This window comes from Phyllostomus hastatus, unplaced genomic scaffold, assembly GCF_019186645.2.
Source record: "Phyllostomus hastatus isolate PE091 unplaced genomic scaffold, TTU_PhHast_1.1 phas_scaffold_129, whole genome shotgun sequence".
In the NCBI taxonomy this organism is placed as follows: domain Eukaryota; kingdom Metazoa; phylum Chordata; class Mammalia; order Chiroptera; family Phyllostomidae; genus Phyllostomus; species Phyllostomus hastatus.
This window is the reverse complement of record NW_025334009.1, coordinates 22920670-22937738: the sequence shown is the minus strand read 5'-3', so window position 1 is coordinate 22937738 and position 17069 is coordinate 22920670. Positions and strand designations below refer to the sequence as shown.

At 39.3% G+C, this 17069-nt stretch overlaps 1 protein-coding gene across 2 annotated transcripts in view; it reads right to left on the bottom strand.

Moving 5' to 3' along the window:
- ZNF385D (zinc finger protein 385D) overlaps nucleotides 1–17069 on the bottom strand; it is a 749898-nt gene that overhangs the window by 203163 nt on the left and 529666 nt on the right. For both annotated transcript variants that reach the window (XM_045857166.1, XM_045857167.1), the window contains one exon: nucleotides 6550–6692. In XM_045857166.1, coding sequence (XP_045713122.1) covers nucleotides 6550–6692 — 143 coding nt within the window. The remainder of the gene's footprint in view (nucleotides 1–6549; nucleotides 6693–17069) is intronic.

The window sequence follows — 17069 nt, the reverse complement described above, 5'->3', positions numbered from 1 at the left end:
GGAACCAAACAAATGGAAGTGTCTTAAATCCCTGCTAGTGTACCTCCGTCACTGGCTGAGCTAGGGAGAGCTCTCCATATCTGGAGCAGGGAACAAAGTACGGTGCCACAGAAAAGAACAATGTCAAGAACAATTTTGGAAAGAAAAGGAGGCAAGGTATGACAATAAATATGACAGTATTTCCATTTTAATGGAGAAAATGAAGATCCTGAAGGATAGATATCCAAGGATAACATAAACTTGAATTTAACATTTCCTATTTGGGGATTTACATTTTTAGCATTCACCTATGTTATAAATGCATACTTAAGCTACGGTTCAGAATAATCTCTATATGTTAAGCATATACATATTTAATGCCATTCTTTTAGAGTCCTAAAGTGCCTCACAAATATTTTACAATGACAGACCTTCGGGACTCACATGAAATAAATATTACAAAGAACAGATTTTAGAGTACATCCTGTAGGCAACCCACTAGGATTTTTACGTCACTGGTCTTTTATGCAACCAGAATAAAGAGACACATGAGCCAACATAAAATCATGGATGCAAATTAAGGGGATGACTTGATGCTATGCTTGCTTATGTTTTCTAATAATTGCTTAAATTAATACTTTTGGTTAGATGTAAATAATCTAATGTATAAAACAGGTGAGGACTTAGATTTTTTTGCTACGATATTTCTACCAATTATGTTTCTTATGGTATAACTGTCATGACTATTTCTCTTCTATTAATTATCTGTCGTGCATTTTTCCTGTGGATCTACTTATCTATCATCTACCAGTCTATCTATGTATGTATCCATGGATCCATCTATCCTCCACTCACTCATTGAATAAATTCATGTTAAGTCTTTGAGATGTTTCTGTCTCTGTATGATGGTTACCTAACAAATGAGATAAATATGATATTGGCTCCCAAATGAATCTTAATCTTTACCACAAAGGCTCCTTTGGACACCTCCAAGGGAACTTTTCTTCTCTTAATCTCACGCAGCACTTATTTTCAAAGGAATATATTTAAGCATTTAATTACAAAGTTCTTTACAGAATGATTTACCTGCCCCACCCCATTTTTTAATAAATGAAGCAAACTATATAGATAGGGTTCCTACTTGCTGAGAGCTTATTGTCTTATTGGCAGCTAGATGTTTTACTAGTGGCAGACACAAGAGCTTTAAGGAGTGAATAATCAACCATGTCAATGCCATAGATACAAGAACGATTCCTCTCCTCCACCACCTCTTCCTCCTGCTCTTTCCCATCCCCCTCCTTCTCCTTCTGTTTGTGGATTTTGTATTTCTAGTGTCTACCATAATGTCAGGCATATAGTCAGTGCTCAATAAATGCCCAGTGAGTGATTCATGGGGTATCAGATTAATTGCCTTTCCCACCTCATATTCTCCATTTTATTTGTTAGTGCTACCCTTTTAACAGATGCTTTTAACAGAGTCCAAGGTATTAAATCATTCTCCTGGCTTCCCCTCCCTCCACCCACATATGTTCAAAACCTCAGGCCCCACCCCTGAACTACCAAATCAGAATCCACATTTTCACAGAATTTCCCTGGTGATTCATACGCACCCCAGAGTCTGAGATCACTTCTACAGCTCACATACAATTCACTTTCCTGACCCCCAACTGATACAACTTTTGAACCCAAACTAACACCACACACTAATTTTTTTTAGGAAAACTGGTGTTTTTGAGAAATAGAAAGAACTAAAGTAGAGTCACATACTAGGATTTGATATCCTTCTCTCTTGGCCTTTTTTCTTCCCCTTCTGTCCTTTGCTCCTTCTCTCATAATGAAATGTGATTATATTTAACATTTAGCAGCACAGAGTCAAAGTTCTATGCTAATTTACATTTTTGGTGTTACAGAATATTAGCCAAAGCTAACTGAAAGCACGAGAGCCACTCTCAGGGAATTGCCCGCCTTTCTGCCTCTGCGTGCAACCTCCTCACTCATCCTTGTGCACCTCCTGGAAGGGAGGACTCAATATTTACTGACTATCGGATGCATGCGGGTGCATTTGGGCAGTTTAGTCCTTTAATTTTGATATCGACAGGAAATACAGCCATGGAAAAGGAAAGGGGAAATCAGGTTCACAGTCAGTCCCCAAGAGGATGTTCCCCAAAAGTTGTACCTCCTGGCAACATTTTGAAAGTTCATCATTGTCATACCTACTGCTAAGAATATGAAGAAAAGAGGTTAGAGAAATAAAAAACAAAACGGATACTGTGAGACTCTAGGGAAAAACCATCATGCTGTATAGCCACTTTTTAATGATTAGCTACCATTCTAAATATCCCAAGGTCTTTCTTACTGAAGCCCATTCTCAGCTTCTGTCTCTGGCATTTTAAAACTCAGCCACCCCTCAGGTAACAACCCTAAGACATATTTAGTTACTCTCATTTTATAGGCCAGACACGGCAGTGCCAGTGGATCCAGCCTCTTGCCCATGATTACAGGCACATTCGGGGTTTTCTTATTCCACGTAGCCGTTTGCATTCTGCCTTCATGTCAAGTCTCCTGTTGGGAACTCAGTCTGCACACCTCTTCTGGGTCCTCCCTCCCATCACAAGGGCTGGAAGCCTGAGGCTCCCATATCTCCGCCAGCAGCACCCAGGTTAGATTCCACTAAGGAGAGGCATTTCATGGGGTTTGGACGAAAGTAACTGGAATTACTGGGTAGCCTGTACTTGCAACTTAGTGACTCTGTGAAAGCAAGCAAAAAAAGAGAGCCAGCAACAGCCTTCTCCAACCTTGGCTCACCCAACACCTAAAAGGTTTTCTAAGTATCTAAACCCTTAAATAAAGACCTTTCTTATTTGCATACATAAAATAGCTTCTATTTTCCTCACCAAGCCCTCCCTGAGAAAATTACACACAGCCTCCCACTACCGCCCCTAAGCTGCCATCCTGTCCTCTATGTGTCTTTTCCTATAACAGCACCCATATTTGCAAATCGGTCTTTATTTGTCCAACGTACCCTCTACACACTGAATTATTTTGTGGCAGAGGTCCTAACATAACTTTCTGGTTATCTCTATTCCTCTCAAATAGAAGGTGCTTAATAAATAGTTATTACCTGAATGGAGCAAGTTCTCCTCTACTCTAGTTCTTCCTATTACTCACACCATTTCTTAACCTTTTTCCCTAAACCTCATCTACTTATTTCCTAACATTTGTTTCCTAAACATCACCTATTTACTTAGAGAATTGATTGCTGGGAAGAAATGCAGGCTCAGAATAGGGCCACTGGGATCGGAATTGTCTTGAGCACTGAAACTCCCACGTCTCATGAGGTCAAGGAGCAGGATGGGGGTACATTAGGAATTCAGGAAAAGCTGTCTCTGCTCTGAAAGCTACTAGCACATCCAGCGATACAGTATCCCTAGGTCAACAGAACAGCTTCTGTTGCTCTTCCTTAAAAAGCTGGTGAACTAAGGGATCCTAATGCTTTTATCAAATGTCCACTTGTTACATCACATCAAAGCTCAGATCCCACATCTGTTTTCCTTTCCCCCCAACGGAGCTTATTTTTACAGATGTTTTGTTCTTCTTCCCGAGTCACATCCAAACCCAATGGATTATTTTCTGTGGAAGGACGATACTCAGAAACACCCACTTAAGTTTTCACATATTTTATTTTCCATGTGTATATGTTAAAATTTCCTTCAGCATTCTGCTTCACCCTCTCTCAAATGGACAGGTGATTCCATACTCATATCCTCAGGGGAGGGCTATAACAGACAGTCTCTGACTGTCATGGACATTGTTTCAAAAAGGTCAGCTAGGGCGAGGTTGTTGGGTGGCAGAGTGGTTCGTCATTCTCTTGGCAAAGAAGTCAAGCAGTATGGCACGGCTAGGCAGGAAAGACCATGGACAGCCTCACAGAGGTCGTGTGCCCACGTCGAGAACTTGGGTACCGGAAAGTCCATGATAATTAGGTGGTGACCATCGTATGAATGTCTGTGTGGATGAGTAACCTGACAACCAGAGGAAGTCTCCTACCAAAAGCTGGAGGAACAACCTATGGGTTCTTGAACCTTAGCCGATCCTGAAACAGAATTAAATGGCATTTCCCTCCAGTGTGATGGAATGAGCTCTTGCACCAGAAATAAACTCTACTCATAGAAATAGAAAATTATGTTGCATATACCCTAAATTTGCAGACTGAGATTCATATAAGAACTCAGGCTGTCACTTACAGAGATGCTCTCTGCCCTGATCCTGAGTGTGAAGCCACTCAAGCATGGCTTTGCAACCATCCCCCTCAGCTGGAAGCAAGGAGTGGCGGGACCTATGGCTGGCTGCACCCTGACTAGCACAGGAAGGAAATAACCAATAGATACAGCAACAGAGGGTCTCTCCATTTAAATAGAACAAATGCCAACACAAGTCAGTCGCAATCCATTATAGAAAAGAAAAAGAATCAAGTCAAATTTTTGCAATCAATTAGTCAATGAACTTGCACATTCAAAACAAAAAGGATGTACAGGCTATGATACCTATCACTTAAATAGTGCTTGTTATATGCTGAGCCCTGTTCTAAGTGACTTAACCTACATAAGCATTATCACACATCTATAAAGTAGGTTAATTATCGGCCCCACTTTACAGATAAAGATATTGAGGTCATGGGGATTGTGTGACCTACCCAAGGTCATGGCGATGGTAAATGCAGCTCTGAGATTTGAACCTCGTCAGTGTAGCTAACGAATCCAGCTTGATCACCACACAACACTGCCTTTGCCCACAAAACCTCACATATTTGAATGGTGTAACTGCCAAAGGGAGGGGTCATCAGGCCCACTCCCTTTATTTTAAAGACAAGGGAGGAGACAACAGCAAAGAAGGTAAAAAGATCCACTCAGTGTCATATAATTCAGCATATCACTCATTTCTGTTTTATGACAAACGGTATTTAGTCAAATTAATCATTTTGCTTTTAATGTTTCTCAAAGGGCAAATCAGAAGTTTATAACCCAGCCTTTCACAGCCTTCCAGGAATTTCACTTCAGCTGCTCTGAAGCTCACAGGAGATGAGAGTGATGGGAAGCCAAGTGGTCCCCGAGGCCAGCCAAAGCACCTTGGTGACCGTCTCCAGGGGACTGGGAAGCGAGACTGTAACAGGAACCCGCACAACAGAGGAGCAGACAAGGAACTCAGAGCAAGGGAACCCGGGGCACTTCAGTGCGGTCATTTAAGAATCAGGGAATTAGATGCTGAGCAATGCGTTCTCTACTTTCACTGAAATACCTCGAATTAGAAATTCTACCTTGGAAATGTGATCTTTTCATGCTGCTCTATTTATACTCCATCGATTTCAAAATAAGATTCCCATGGGAAAATCTCTCCCCATGGGAAAATTTCCCTCCCCCTCTTCCCCCACAAAAAAGCAAAGCAACCATTGTGATTCTCCCTTGCCCTTAAGTAAGCACTGGCACATAAGGGTAACAGCTCATGGGAATGTCCACAGTGCCCACGGTGAAGTTTTATTAAAGAATATAGGACCCACCGCTGTCTTCTGAAGGAGAATGATCTCATTTGGGTAAGATTTTAAAAAAATTCATCATGGGTACAAAATATTGCAACAAGAAATCTGTGTTATTTAGGCCACTGGGACTTCGGTGCCCTCCCATGGTAATCCTCTCTTTACTTCTTGTGTCAACAGGTCCTGTCTGTCATTGATAAGCTCAGACCTATATTACCACAAGTGCTGAAAGCTGAATCAGACGGTATTACCAAAAAATGTCACTTACTGATTTCTTACCTTTTCAACTCTTCTTTCTATTTCTATCCTAAGAACATGCTCACTGCACACACAAAAAGATGTTGATGAATATGAGGAATCTGCCAAATTATAAAGGCATGCTTAAGAATGGAAATAGAGGCAAGAAAGTAATTGAACTTGTGTTGAGAAGGCTGTTGACACAGGTTCCTCAAAACAGGGTAATTTAAGAAAGACAACTTGAACAACGGTAGCCAAGCAGGAAAAGAAAACAACAGAAACTCTTGCTACCAGAACCCTAAGTTGATTTATGTTAAGGAGGCAGAAAGTGCTCTATACATGGAATGTGTCACTATTTGTGATGATCAGTGTCTTTTTTATTAAATTAGATTAAGAAGTGACAGATTTTAAAATGAAAATAGAGGGTCCACACACAAAAAACACATTCATGTTTTTAGACATCTAGCTGAATTCTAATGTTCCCTCTAACAAATTCATTCAATTTCAATTTCGATATATTCCAACAAAATAAGAAAAGTGTTAGTGGTACCCAAAAGACACTAAAGGGGAAACATAAACTCATGATCAACCCATTCGATTGAATCTATTCTCATTTTCCCTTGAAGGAGCCGGGCTCCAGGGACCTTACATAACCAGGCGCACAACCAACCTCGCCGTGGTTTTCAGACAATCATGGAATGAAAAACATAGCAAAACAGAGGTAATGACCAACTCACCTCTGGCCTCGAAGGTTTTCCAGCATTTACCTTTCTGGCATATGCAAATTTGACAGTGGAACTTACCGCGTTAAAATTGGGGAAGAGGTTGACTGCAGCCGCAGTGTCCAGAGGAAAGGGAAGAAATGGTTTAATATCCAGCGATGGTTGCAGAGGGGGCGCTGGTGGACGGACCAGGGCTGGGAGAGCAGGGCTCTGGCATGTACCACCTACAGAGAGGAGAGCAAAGGGAGCAATCAGGGGTATCCAGCACACTTAAAAAAACACACACACAGAAAAACACCAAGGTCTCTTTTGAGATCAAAAGGCCAGTTTTGTGGGTCACTGGAAAAAATAAGACATGGAGTATACTGACCTCAGTTGAGAAATGGCCAATGAGCACATTTGCCATTAGCCAGAGGAAGCTGGTTGAACTGCTTCTTTTCCTTGTTGGATTATAACTATCTGGTTATGTAAGTAACAGTTGACACGTCGAACATTTCCTACGCCCCAAGCTATCCTTCTTTTCCTGCCTAGAACTCTGGATTGGGTCAGCAGTAAATCTGCCACCAAAATTCCTCCCTTCAAAAGGAAAACCCTTCTACTGTACCCTACCCCTCTCTGCACACTATCTTATGCTCTGAATATACATCCAGTCTGATTGATTATTTTATAAAACTGCTCTCTTCCATCACATCCAAAACTCTGGCAGCAAGACGGCATGAATCTGGCATGGAAAGGCAACTTAACCACAAATTCAGGAGGGCGTACCTTACTGCCTGGGCGACCGGAGGAGTAAAACCAGCAGACCCACCTACAAACACAGCAATCCCTGTACTGTTCAGGAAGCCATAGTTTTGAGCAGTCAGCGACTACCTGCCTTCCTCCCAGTCATGAGTAGGTGGACTTTAGAAGGTCACCAGCGAGCAAGTAGTGGAATATTATGCCAACAGACACCCCCTTTGTGTACAGTAGGCAGACAACCAGCTGTTTGCAACGGATCACACACCCCAGCCATGGAACTCCACTCAACTCAAAGGCTGGAAGGATGAAAGCCCATGTCAGCATTCCAGCTCCCATAGTTTGATAACACTCTAAAACATCCATTTGCTGTTAATTAAAAGCTGTTGAATCCTAGGAAACTTAAAATATGCGAGCATTCTTCTAATCTGAGAGGCAAGCAACAGACTGGAACAACCTGCTGGTGAGAATCCAAAAAGTATTAGGAAAACAAAATGCAGTGAGATTTTTTTTTCTTTCTCACAGAAAAGAATTCTAAGAGACAGACCAGAGAAAGGAGAGGTTCATGCCTGTTCCACGTACTCATCTATCATCTTGTTTGTAAAACAAAGTAGAGTGAGACCCTACTGAATTACTGTGAAGAATCTCACAATTAACTCTGCCAACTGCACACGGACCGTCACTGGCCTCCATCAGTTACCTGAACACAAAGTAAACATTTTTAAAATGATTCCCCAGTGGTGACTCCAACGCTGCTGGACCAGAGGATCTGCTAACAAGGTAACTTAATACCTATAACAGAAGCCTTCAGCACCAGATTTAATTAACCATACCAAAAAATCATCAGCTCTTCCGCTTCCAGGTATAAACTCAGCTGGAGCCAAATTAACAAAAACAGTATTTATCCCACTCCTCTAACTTCCCTCTTGAAATGTTTCTCAGCAACAGCAAGAACAACAATAGCAAGTTTGAACCAGCAAACCACTTAAAATAAAAAGTAGTGCAAGTCAGAAAGCAGAGGGCAGATGTTAAAACAAAGTTTAAAAGTAAGTTTTGGTTGAAATCAGTGGTATGGTTAATATGTCCCCAAGTAATAAGATTTTAGAAATTGTTTAAAATTATTTTTATTTGTGTCACATGTATTGTCTGTCTTATTTTATCCTAAAATCTCAGAAGTTAGGTAAAGGCTAACATAACATCATGAAGAGAAAAATAAGTTGAGTTTGTTGCTTCAAGAAGCATTCCATTCTTATAATTACAGAACGCAGTTTAGCAGGAAGATACTCAGTAGTTATTTCATTTAGAAAGCCCCTCTGGTTCAGGAACTTGAAAGAGATTAAAAGATTGCTCATTTATTTTTTTCATCCAGCACAATGCCTGGCACAAAGAACGAATGCATATTGATTTGATTGTTAGGTAAAGTTGATTTCCACTTCCTCTCTTCCTCCAGGATATGAATTTCATTTACACTTCTATGTACAGTTTATGGCCCTTTCTCAATATTGCAACTGGAGTTTCCTTCCTGGGGACAAAAAAAAAATCAAGGAAGAGTCATCAAACTTTGCGAAGCTGGAGAAACTATTTGAGTTCATCTCTTCCCACCTGTTTGATGAGTGAAACCTAAAAGATCATTGGAAAGGAAAGGACACCTGACTACCTATTCTTTAGCCATTTGTTATGCAAATACAGGTGTAGTGGGTATTGTGATATGGCTTCCCACAGTCCTCTTCAGGGCTCAGGACAAATTCTCCCCACTGCTTGGAATGCTGGTAGCTGAGGACTGACACCAGAGATGCTCTTTACAAATTGCCCTGGGCCAAAATGAACCCCCTTGCCCAAGGTCAAACTGCCTCCCAAGGGCAGGGGTCGGTGGCCCCATGCAATGACATTAATACAAAGGTTTCATGGCTTCTCTCTTGCCTTACAGCTGGCTCAACAACTCTGAAGCTGTATTTCATCATTGAAGCTCCTCATAGGATTGATAATAATAGACTGGGGTTTCTTAAGATTACCACAGGTCAACTTCTCCTTCTGCCCAGTTCTGGATCCCTCTCTCCTCACAGATGTTCCCAAGAGCACACCCAATAAAGCCTGAGTCCATTTCCAGATGAACATGACCAATGACTCCAGGGTATAACAACTCATTCATCTGTTACTAACATTTCTGATTTTAAAATCTAGATATGTCTTGAAATATACAAATTGTACTGCTCTATATATGCTCAGCAGTGAGAATATTATTTGCAAATAGTGCAGAATCAAAAACAGCAAATACAACATTTTTCATCTATAAAGCAAATTAAAATATGCTTCTTGAGGAAATAGCTGTTTCATTCCTTCATTTCTTAATAGAAACTATTATATAAAATATGAATAAATGTTTATCACTACTTTCCTTATTATAAAATTATGGTGAAAGTAATAAACATCAAAATGCATAGAAAATTTGTAGCCATTTCTCTAAGTTAAATGAGTTATTTTGTTATTACTGCTTATGAATAGTGTTGCTTCATCCATTAGCATGTCACATTTCTGGAAATACTGCTATTTTTAATTTGAGCATAGCATTTTGAATGCAATGCCAGTTTCATGGGGTGGGAACTGAAAGTGATATAAATTCATGCCCTTTGTATATAACTCTGCCTATATCTAATACCACATACTTCACAGCCTATGCAATTTTAACAAGTTAAATTTTAACAAATTATTTTGATTTCAGAGCAACTGTATTTCTCCACACCACATTTATTATATGTCATTAAAATCAAATTAAAAACATTGAGTATAGAATAGTTATTATATACTGAGTAGGGATTAAATAATGAAGATAACATAAATGAGATAAAATGATCATTAAAGCTCACAAAACTCTCCCTTTTTATGTTCCTTTCTATTCATTTATATTTAGAAATTAGAATTGAACTATAGAGCAAACATTAAATATTACTTTGCTCTATTTACAAGATAGCTGTGTATTCATAAGCACAAAGTTATGAATTTGAAAAATATACTGGAGTAACCTATTTGTTAACAGAGTATTTGTTTATTGAGACCATGAGAAAGTGATATACAATGGCTTCAGATGTTTGGATTTCAATAAATTAAAATGTAAACTTGAAAATATTTAACAATTTATACAGAGAAGTAGGAATTCTAAGCCAGTGGTTGTCAGATAAAGCTTATTGTATAAGAGATAATGCACATAAAGTGCCTAGTATAGGGTCTAGCCAATTGATGCTAAGTTAGGCATATCTTTTTAATGAACCTAATAAACTCCAAAGAAGCTGTTTAGGTTGGTCCAGACTCATATTCAGGCTGTCTGAAAGTAGTCAATCAAGGTAATTTTAAAAGAAACTTCAAGTCATTCACTTTATTTGGAATCCTGCACAAGGAGACTCTTTGCAATAAGAGGCTACTTTGTAAATCAGTCTTTTGAAATGTACTTTGGGAGTGGAATAGTGTCCTTTCCATAGCACAGCACTTTTGACCTTGCTTTCTGCACTTGATTCATTCAGAGTTCATCAAATAGTCACATCGTCACCGACTTCCTGTCTGACAGCTTAACCTACTGCTTAATCTTTCATTTTCAAAAATGACAAAACCAAAGTTCAAAATAATCAGGGGGTGCCACTGTTAAATATTCATGATGCCAGTGTGTGCTTTAGAACTGTGAATATAGAAGATAGATAGATAGAATAATTTTACACATATATACATATCTCTATATATAAAAATAATTTTACATTTTTCCTGATGGGATAAATAATTTCTATAGTATCTCCTTCCTTCATCATCAATTATATATATATATAATTAATATATAAATATAGTTTATGATATATAACAATAAATATATAAATATATATTTATTTAAATAGCAAACTATCATTAAATGACAAAACTTCTCAGAGTATTCACACATAACAGGAAAACATTAGAGCATTTATATAACATGGAGTCCTATGTAGTTACTTGCAAAGCAACTAATTTCAGACACTTACTTGCAAAGCAGCTTATTTCATACACAGGAAGACTACTGACATCCAGTTCTGACTTTTTCAGTTCGAATTTGCCATGCCCGCTGTAGGAGGGAAGGGAACACTAGGAGTTCTGGGGTCTATGTGAGAGTGGGGATGAGAACTTTAGATCTGATACTACAAATACAAAATAGAAACAAAATGATGGACTTAGGACCATGAAGGCAAAACTTGCTTTGACACAAAACATGGGCCATAGGATACTGTAGAGAGTAAAACTGGCTAACCAGGGTGGGTAGGAGTGACTGTAAAGAACATAGCCAAATTTTATGAATCTATTCACTCACTGATGTGAGGTAGGACTGCTCTCCCTTTAATTCCTTTAAATGTGCAATAACTCTGCCAGGTAACTGTTTGCATCCCTGTTTACAAACTCAAAGTCAAGGCTGTAGGAAGTAAAATATGTTGCCTAAAATCACATAGGTAATAAATGGCATTTAATGTCAACCTGAGTGAATGTAACAATTTTCAATACATTAATGCAAATAGCTTTTGCAAATTAAAACAGGAACAAACAAACAATATAACAACAAAAAGAACACTCTACAAAGTCAGATTTGTCCTATTAAGCAAGCTGGCTCTCTTGAACTCAGAATATAATACATTAAAATCATAAACCTTGTGAGAAATTTTTAACATGGTTCAAAAAAGAAGACACATTAATTCTAAAGGCGATAATAAAAGAATATTCTATATTTATCACCAATATTTATCTACCATGGGAACATGCTGGCACCCCCCTACGTTTGAGAAAGAATCCAGAAAGACACACGTATCCTATCAAACACGATTCAAAGGCCCTTGACTTTACATCCTTTAACATCTACTGGACAAATGAGAAACACAAATGTGTGTTCGCTGTGTTCCTTTCTGTGGCTGCCTCTCCAATGTGCAAGGTCGCTGGCTGGCAATTACAATGGGCAGTCTGTTGTTATGTCATACTCCTTGACTAGGAAACCATATGTTTCTCACCTTTCCTTACCCCTCAGTGATCCAAACTTCCATCCAGTTTCCATCCTTGTTTAAATGGTGTTCCCAACTAAATGATCAAACTAGAAACATACTTGGAGGTAAAACTTGAATTCTGTGTGAATTGGTCACAAGGTTTTTGCTTTCAGCTTTCCTCTCTGTTTTGGAGTGTTGATTCGCCTGCTAGGTTTTGAAAAGTTGATCCAGCAGTTTCTGCCTGAGGTGGAAGGGCCCTATCGACCTACAGTGACTTGCCCTTGGCTGGTCAATCCCTGATTTAACACAAGGTCTCTCACCAGGGGCAGTTAGTCGCATTAAGTCACACAGGGTGGTAACTGCTGTCTCACATACCCTATACTTGACCAGAGAGAAGAATGAGGTAAGAATGGAAGTATGAGTCAGGGCAACTGGAGTATCATTCTGGAAACACTGATTCAAAACCATTTGCCAGAATTAATGGTCAGTGACTCGATCTTTACCCCCATGGGGAAAAAGAAAAAAATGCATGTCAGTGCTCCACCTTTTCACTGTCTAGATTTTTTATTTATTCATTTTAAGTTGTGGTGTTGATATATATTTCAGCCACCTCAAAACTCATTTTGAAAGGCAGCTAAGAAAGTTAGACTAAGAGTGTTTACTCTGTGGCAGTCATTGAATGTCATGACCAAAATCAAAATATTGCTATTATCTAGTTGCCAATCTCCTGAGTCAAGTCTTCACTAGGAGAAAAGTGGAGTCTCTCACTTATTTAACCAAGCCTCAAGACAATTTCTGGTGCCTCAGAGACACTGGAGAAGTTTCTGTTAGGAATGCCAGAGTAAAGAGTTTTAGTCATTTAACCTTAAATATTCCTCTGTACTTCAGCCCTCTGTCAAATAGTGCAGGAATCAAGACAAGTACCTCCTCAGAGGAAGTGGAAAGATTTCACCTGGAAGCATCCTCTCAAGTCAGCACCCGTGAATGTAAAAATGTAACACTGCCCTCAAGAGGAATTTCCCATGATTTAATTATTTAATTGATCACATCAATTATAAGTAATATGAAATGTACTCTAGTGCTGAGCTGTCCAATATGGTAGTCATCAGCCACAGGTAGCTATTTTAAGATAGAATTGAATACATTTTAAAATTCAGTTTCTGAGTCACACCAGCCATGTTTCAAATGCTCAATAGCCACATGTGGCTAGAAGCTACCATGTTAACACTGCAATTTAAAAAAAAAAAGAAACATTTCTGTCATTGCAGAAACTTCTATTGGACACTGCAGCTCCAGTGAAAAACCAACATCCTCAAATGACAAGTAATTTACAGATAAGGTGCCTGATACAGTCTGCTTCAGAATGCAGTGCAGACAGGAGAGGAAGTCTTGCTTTCTCTGGGGTCCTTCTCCTTTTGGGACCGAAGAGGAAAGCTTTCTCAGAGCCACACACGGACACCACCACACACTGCTGGGATCGTGCCAGAAAGGATCAGTCATTCATTCCTAGAGAAGACGATGGCCAACCTCCGAATCTTCATGAGCAATCAAAAACAATAATACTCAAAGGGCAACCTAATTTTAAAAACTGTCAGTGTTGGAATCAATGAGTATTTTGGATAAAAATGATACCACATCTTCAAATGAAGGATGCAAAAAGGGGTAGTCATGGAGCAAATGGATGTTTGTTGATATCTGATAATCCTTGACAGTGCTATCACAAAGCTCTGATTTCACCAAAGAGTGTCACAACCTAGTTTCTCTAATAGCTGCATGTTTAAATCCAGCTAATACAGGCAGTTAAACCTGCCTCGCTATGTCTGCCTCTCAGGGTAATTCTGCTATAATTTCTAGGCTTTAGTCACATCAGTCATTAAAGGGAAAAAAATGATCCTGATTTCTTGTTAGATGGTCTTGTTCTTCGGTGACCTCTGCCTTTCGATTGGGACTGGCCTGCACAACCATCTCTATGCCCGTGGAGCAAGTCATGCGGTTCCTCTACAACCTGATAAATATCTTCCTTTCCCATGTTTTCTCACCAGTGATAACTGTGTTGTATTCTTTGCTTCATCTCTAAGCACTTACCAATCTGGGCAGGCACTAAATGTGATCTAAGGTATTCATAAAACATTTCCTAAGCATAAGTGGTTGAGCATGGTTTTCCCAGTCCATTAAAAGTATGTTAAAAGACACAAATTAGGGAATGCCTTCATTTATTTCACTTAATTTGCCCTTATTGTGTAGATGGTAAGGCTATTGGTTGAGATAGAGAACACCATAGAAAGACCAGATCTAAGAGAAAAAAGACAAGCTAAGTTTTTGACATAATGAGTTTGGTGCAAGTGGAAATGTGGCCATTGGATCGGTGGGACTAGAGCTTAGAAGACAGTTCTAGGCAGACTTCATTCAGAGTAAACACTGGAGGAGAGTCTTCTGGTAGGCACTGACATCATGGACAGAAAAAAAGATTTCCTTGGCAAAGTGCAGAACAAAGAGACCAGGGCCTAAGTCTTGAGGACCTGTAGCTGGTGATGAAGATTGAGAACTGGCAAAAGGGCACAAAGGGGATGGAGGGGGTGGGGAGAATGTGATCACCCAGTGGAAAGAGGGACAGACTGTTCAGAAAAGGAAGGAGCGCTCAACACTGTCTAAGGCTGCCTGCTGAGGGACCGAGTAGGGAAGAAACATCTGCTAGATGTAAAGTCTTGGAGATTTTTGGTGACTTTTATGAGTCATCTATGTGCAATCATTTAAGTTGATAACATCAAAGAGGAGCCTCTTTTGAGAGGGATCAGGGATGGATCAGGATTCAAAGTGGAGGCTAGGGGAGAAATTATTTTGAAAAACTTGACTGGGAAGGAAAAGTAGAGTAAGTCACCATAGATATGGGTAAATACATTTTGAAGGTATGGAAAGGAACTGATTCAATCCAGGATATCGAATATAACTCATTTCTGCAATGCTAAATTTCAATGAGCAATTGAGCCCAGAAAATGTGAACCCATGACAGTATAATAAGTATTGTAATTTGTATTTATCTCAGTACATCCATCCTTACATATTCTCTAAATCTACATCAAAGTGTGGCAAATAACCAGTCATCTATTCCTGGTTCAGGATGCAGCTTAAATCAAATGTCCTCTAGGTAGCATCTTCTAGACATCACTGCAGAAGGATCACTCTATCGGTACCCTAGTCTGTCTGCTATCTGAACATTAACTGCTGGACTTAGAGCATCCATATAAGGATGCTGGGTCTTGACAAGTATGTCTATTGCATTCCTCCTTGATTTCAATGTATTAGGAAGTTCTTGATACCTACTGAGTGGTTTGGATGGATGAATGAATAGTTGGATCAGCAAACAAATGACTGAATTAAAGTAAATTACAGCCTTCTGAGATATTGTACCCTCTCTTCTATTATGCCAGATTAACAATTTTTGTCCATTTCAGAAACTAGCAGCTTCCTTGAAGAACTAGAAAAGAAACTGGTACTAAATAATCAGAGAGTTTATTGGAGTACATTGATAAAAGGTGAGACACAACTTATCATAGACTTTGAGTTCAATTAAGCTTCCATTGTTGATTTTTTCCTGAAAAACAAAACAACAAACGATCCACACATAAAAAGCTCTGTTTTTATATGAAAATTTTATTAACATTTTTCTCTATATATGTTACTTAAACATTGATTTATTTTCAGGCATAAATTTATTCTATCTTTGTAGGCACTCCCTTTCCCTCACGGGCACAAAAGCAATGCTGTTTCAGCCCCCAAACACCGGGTGCTGTGCTGGGTGCTCTGTGAAATGTCTTCTTCGACCTTCCATAGCCTCATGAATAAGAACATCGAGCAACGGTGAGGGTGAGACAATTGCTCAAGGCCATACACCTAGTAAGTTGTAGAGCCAGAATTCAACACCAAATACTCAGCTTCCACAGTCTAAGCTCTTATATCTACATTTTATTCCTAGATTGCTTTTTGTCAATAGCAGGTGGTAGAGAAAAATGATTCTATAAACATAAAGCTTTAATTACACTTTGCCAAAGCAAATAAAACCAATATAGACCAAGGTGACTCTTCAAGCAATTTTGCCTGTTTCTGGCCTTCACTGAGGCTTATAATACTGTATATATAATCACGATTATGCATATATTTTGTCTACCAGACACCATAAACCTATAGACTCAATGTTGCCCCCCCCCAAATTAATATGGAAAAACCTAATCCCCAATGTGATAGTATTCAGAGGTGAAGTCTTTGGGAGCTGAATAAGTTCTAAGGGCAGAGCCCTCAAGAATAGGATTAGTAGTACCCTTACTAAGGCCCTTCCTGGGGACCTGGCCTGCAACCAAGGCATGTGCCCTGACTGAGAATCAAACCAGCAACCCTTTGGTTCACAGGTCAGCACTCAATCCACTGAACTACACCAAGCAGGGTTAAAAAGGCTCCGGAGAGATCCCTTATCCCTTCTATCATGTTAGGGGTCCATCAGTGAACCAGAAAGTGGGTTCTTACTGGACACCATATTTGCTGACACCTTGATCTTAGGCTTCCAAATCTCTGAAACGATGAGAAATGAGTGCCTCTTGATTATAAGCCACCTAGACTATGATATTCTGTTATAGCAGCCCAAATAGACTGATATGAATAGAAACAAGTATGTTCACCAACAAGTATTGGATTTTTAATCTATTTGAATTAACTTAATTTTGGTTCAGCTCTACCTTTCACTTTGTCTACATGATACAGAAGAGCATAATTAATTTTATTGAACTTAATGATAATATCTCCTAGAACAGAGGTGTCAAACTCATTTTCACCGGGGGCCACATCAGCCTCACGGTTGCCTTCAAAGGGCCAAATGCAATTTTAACTCCTTAA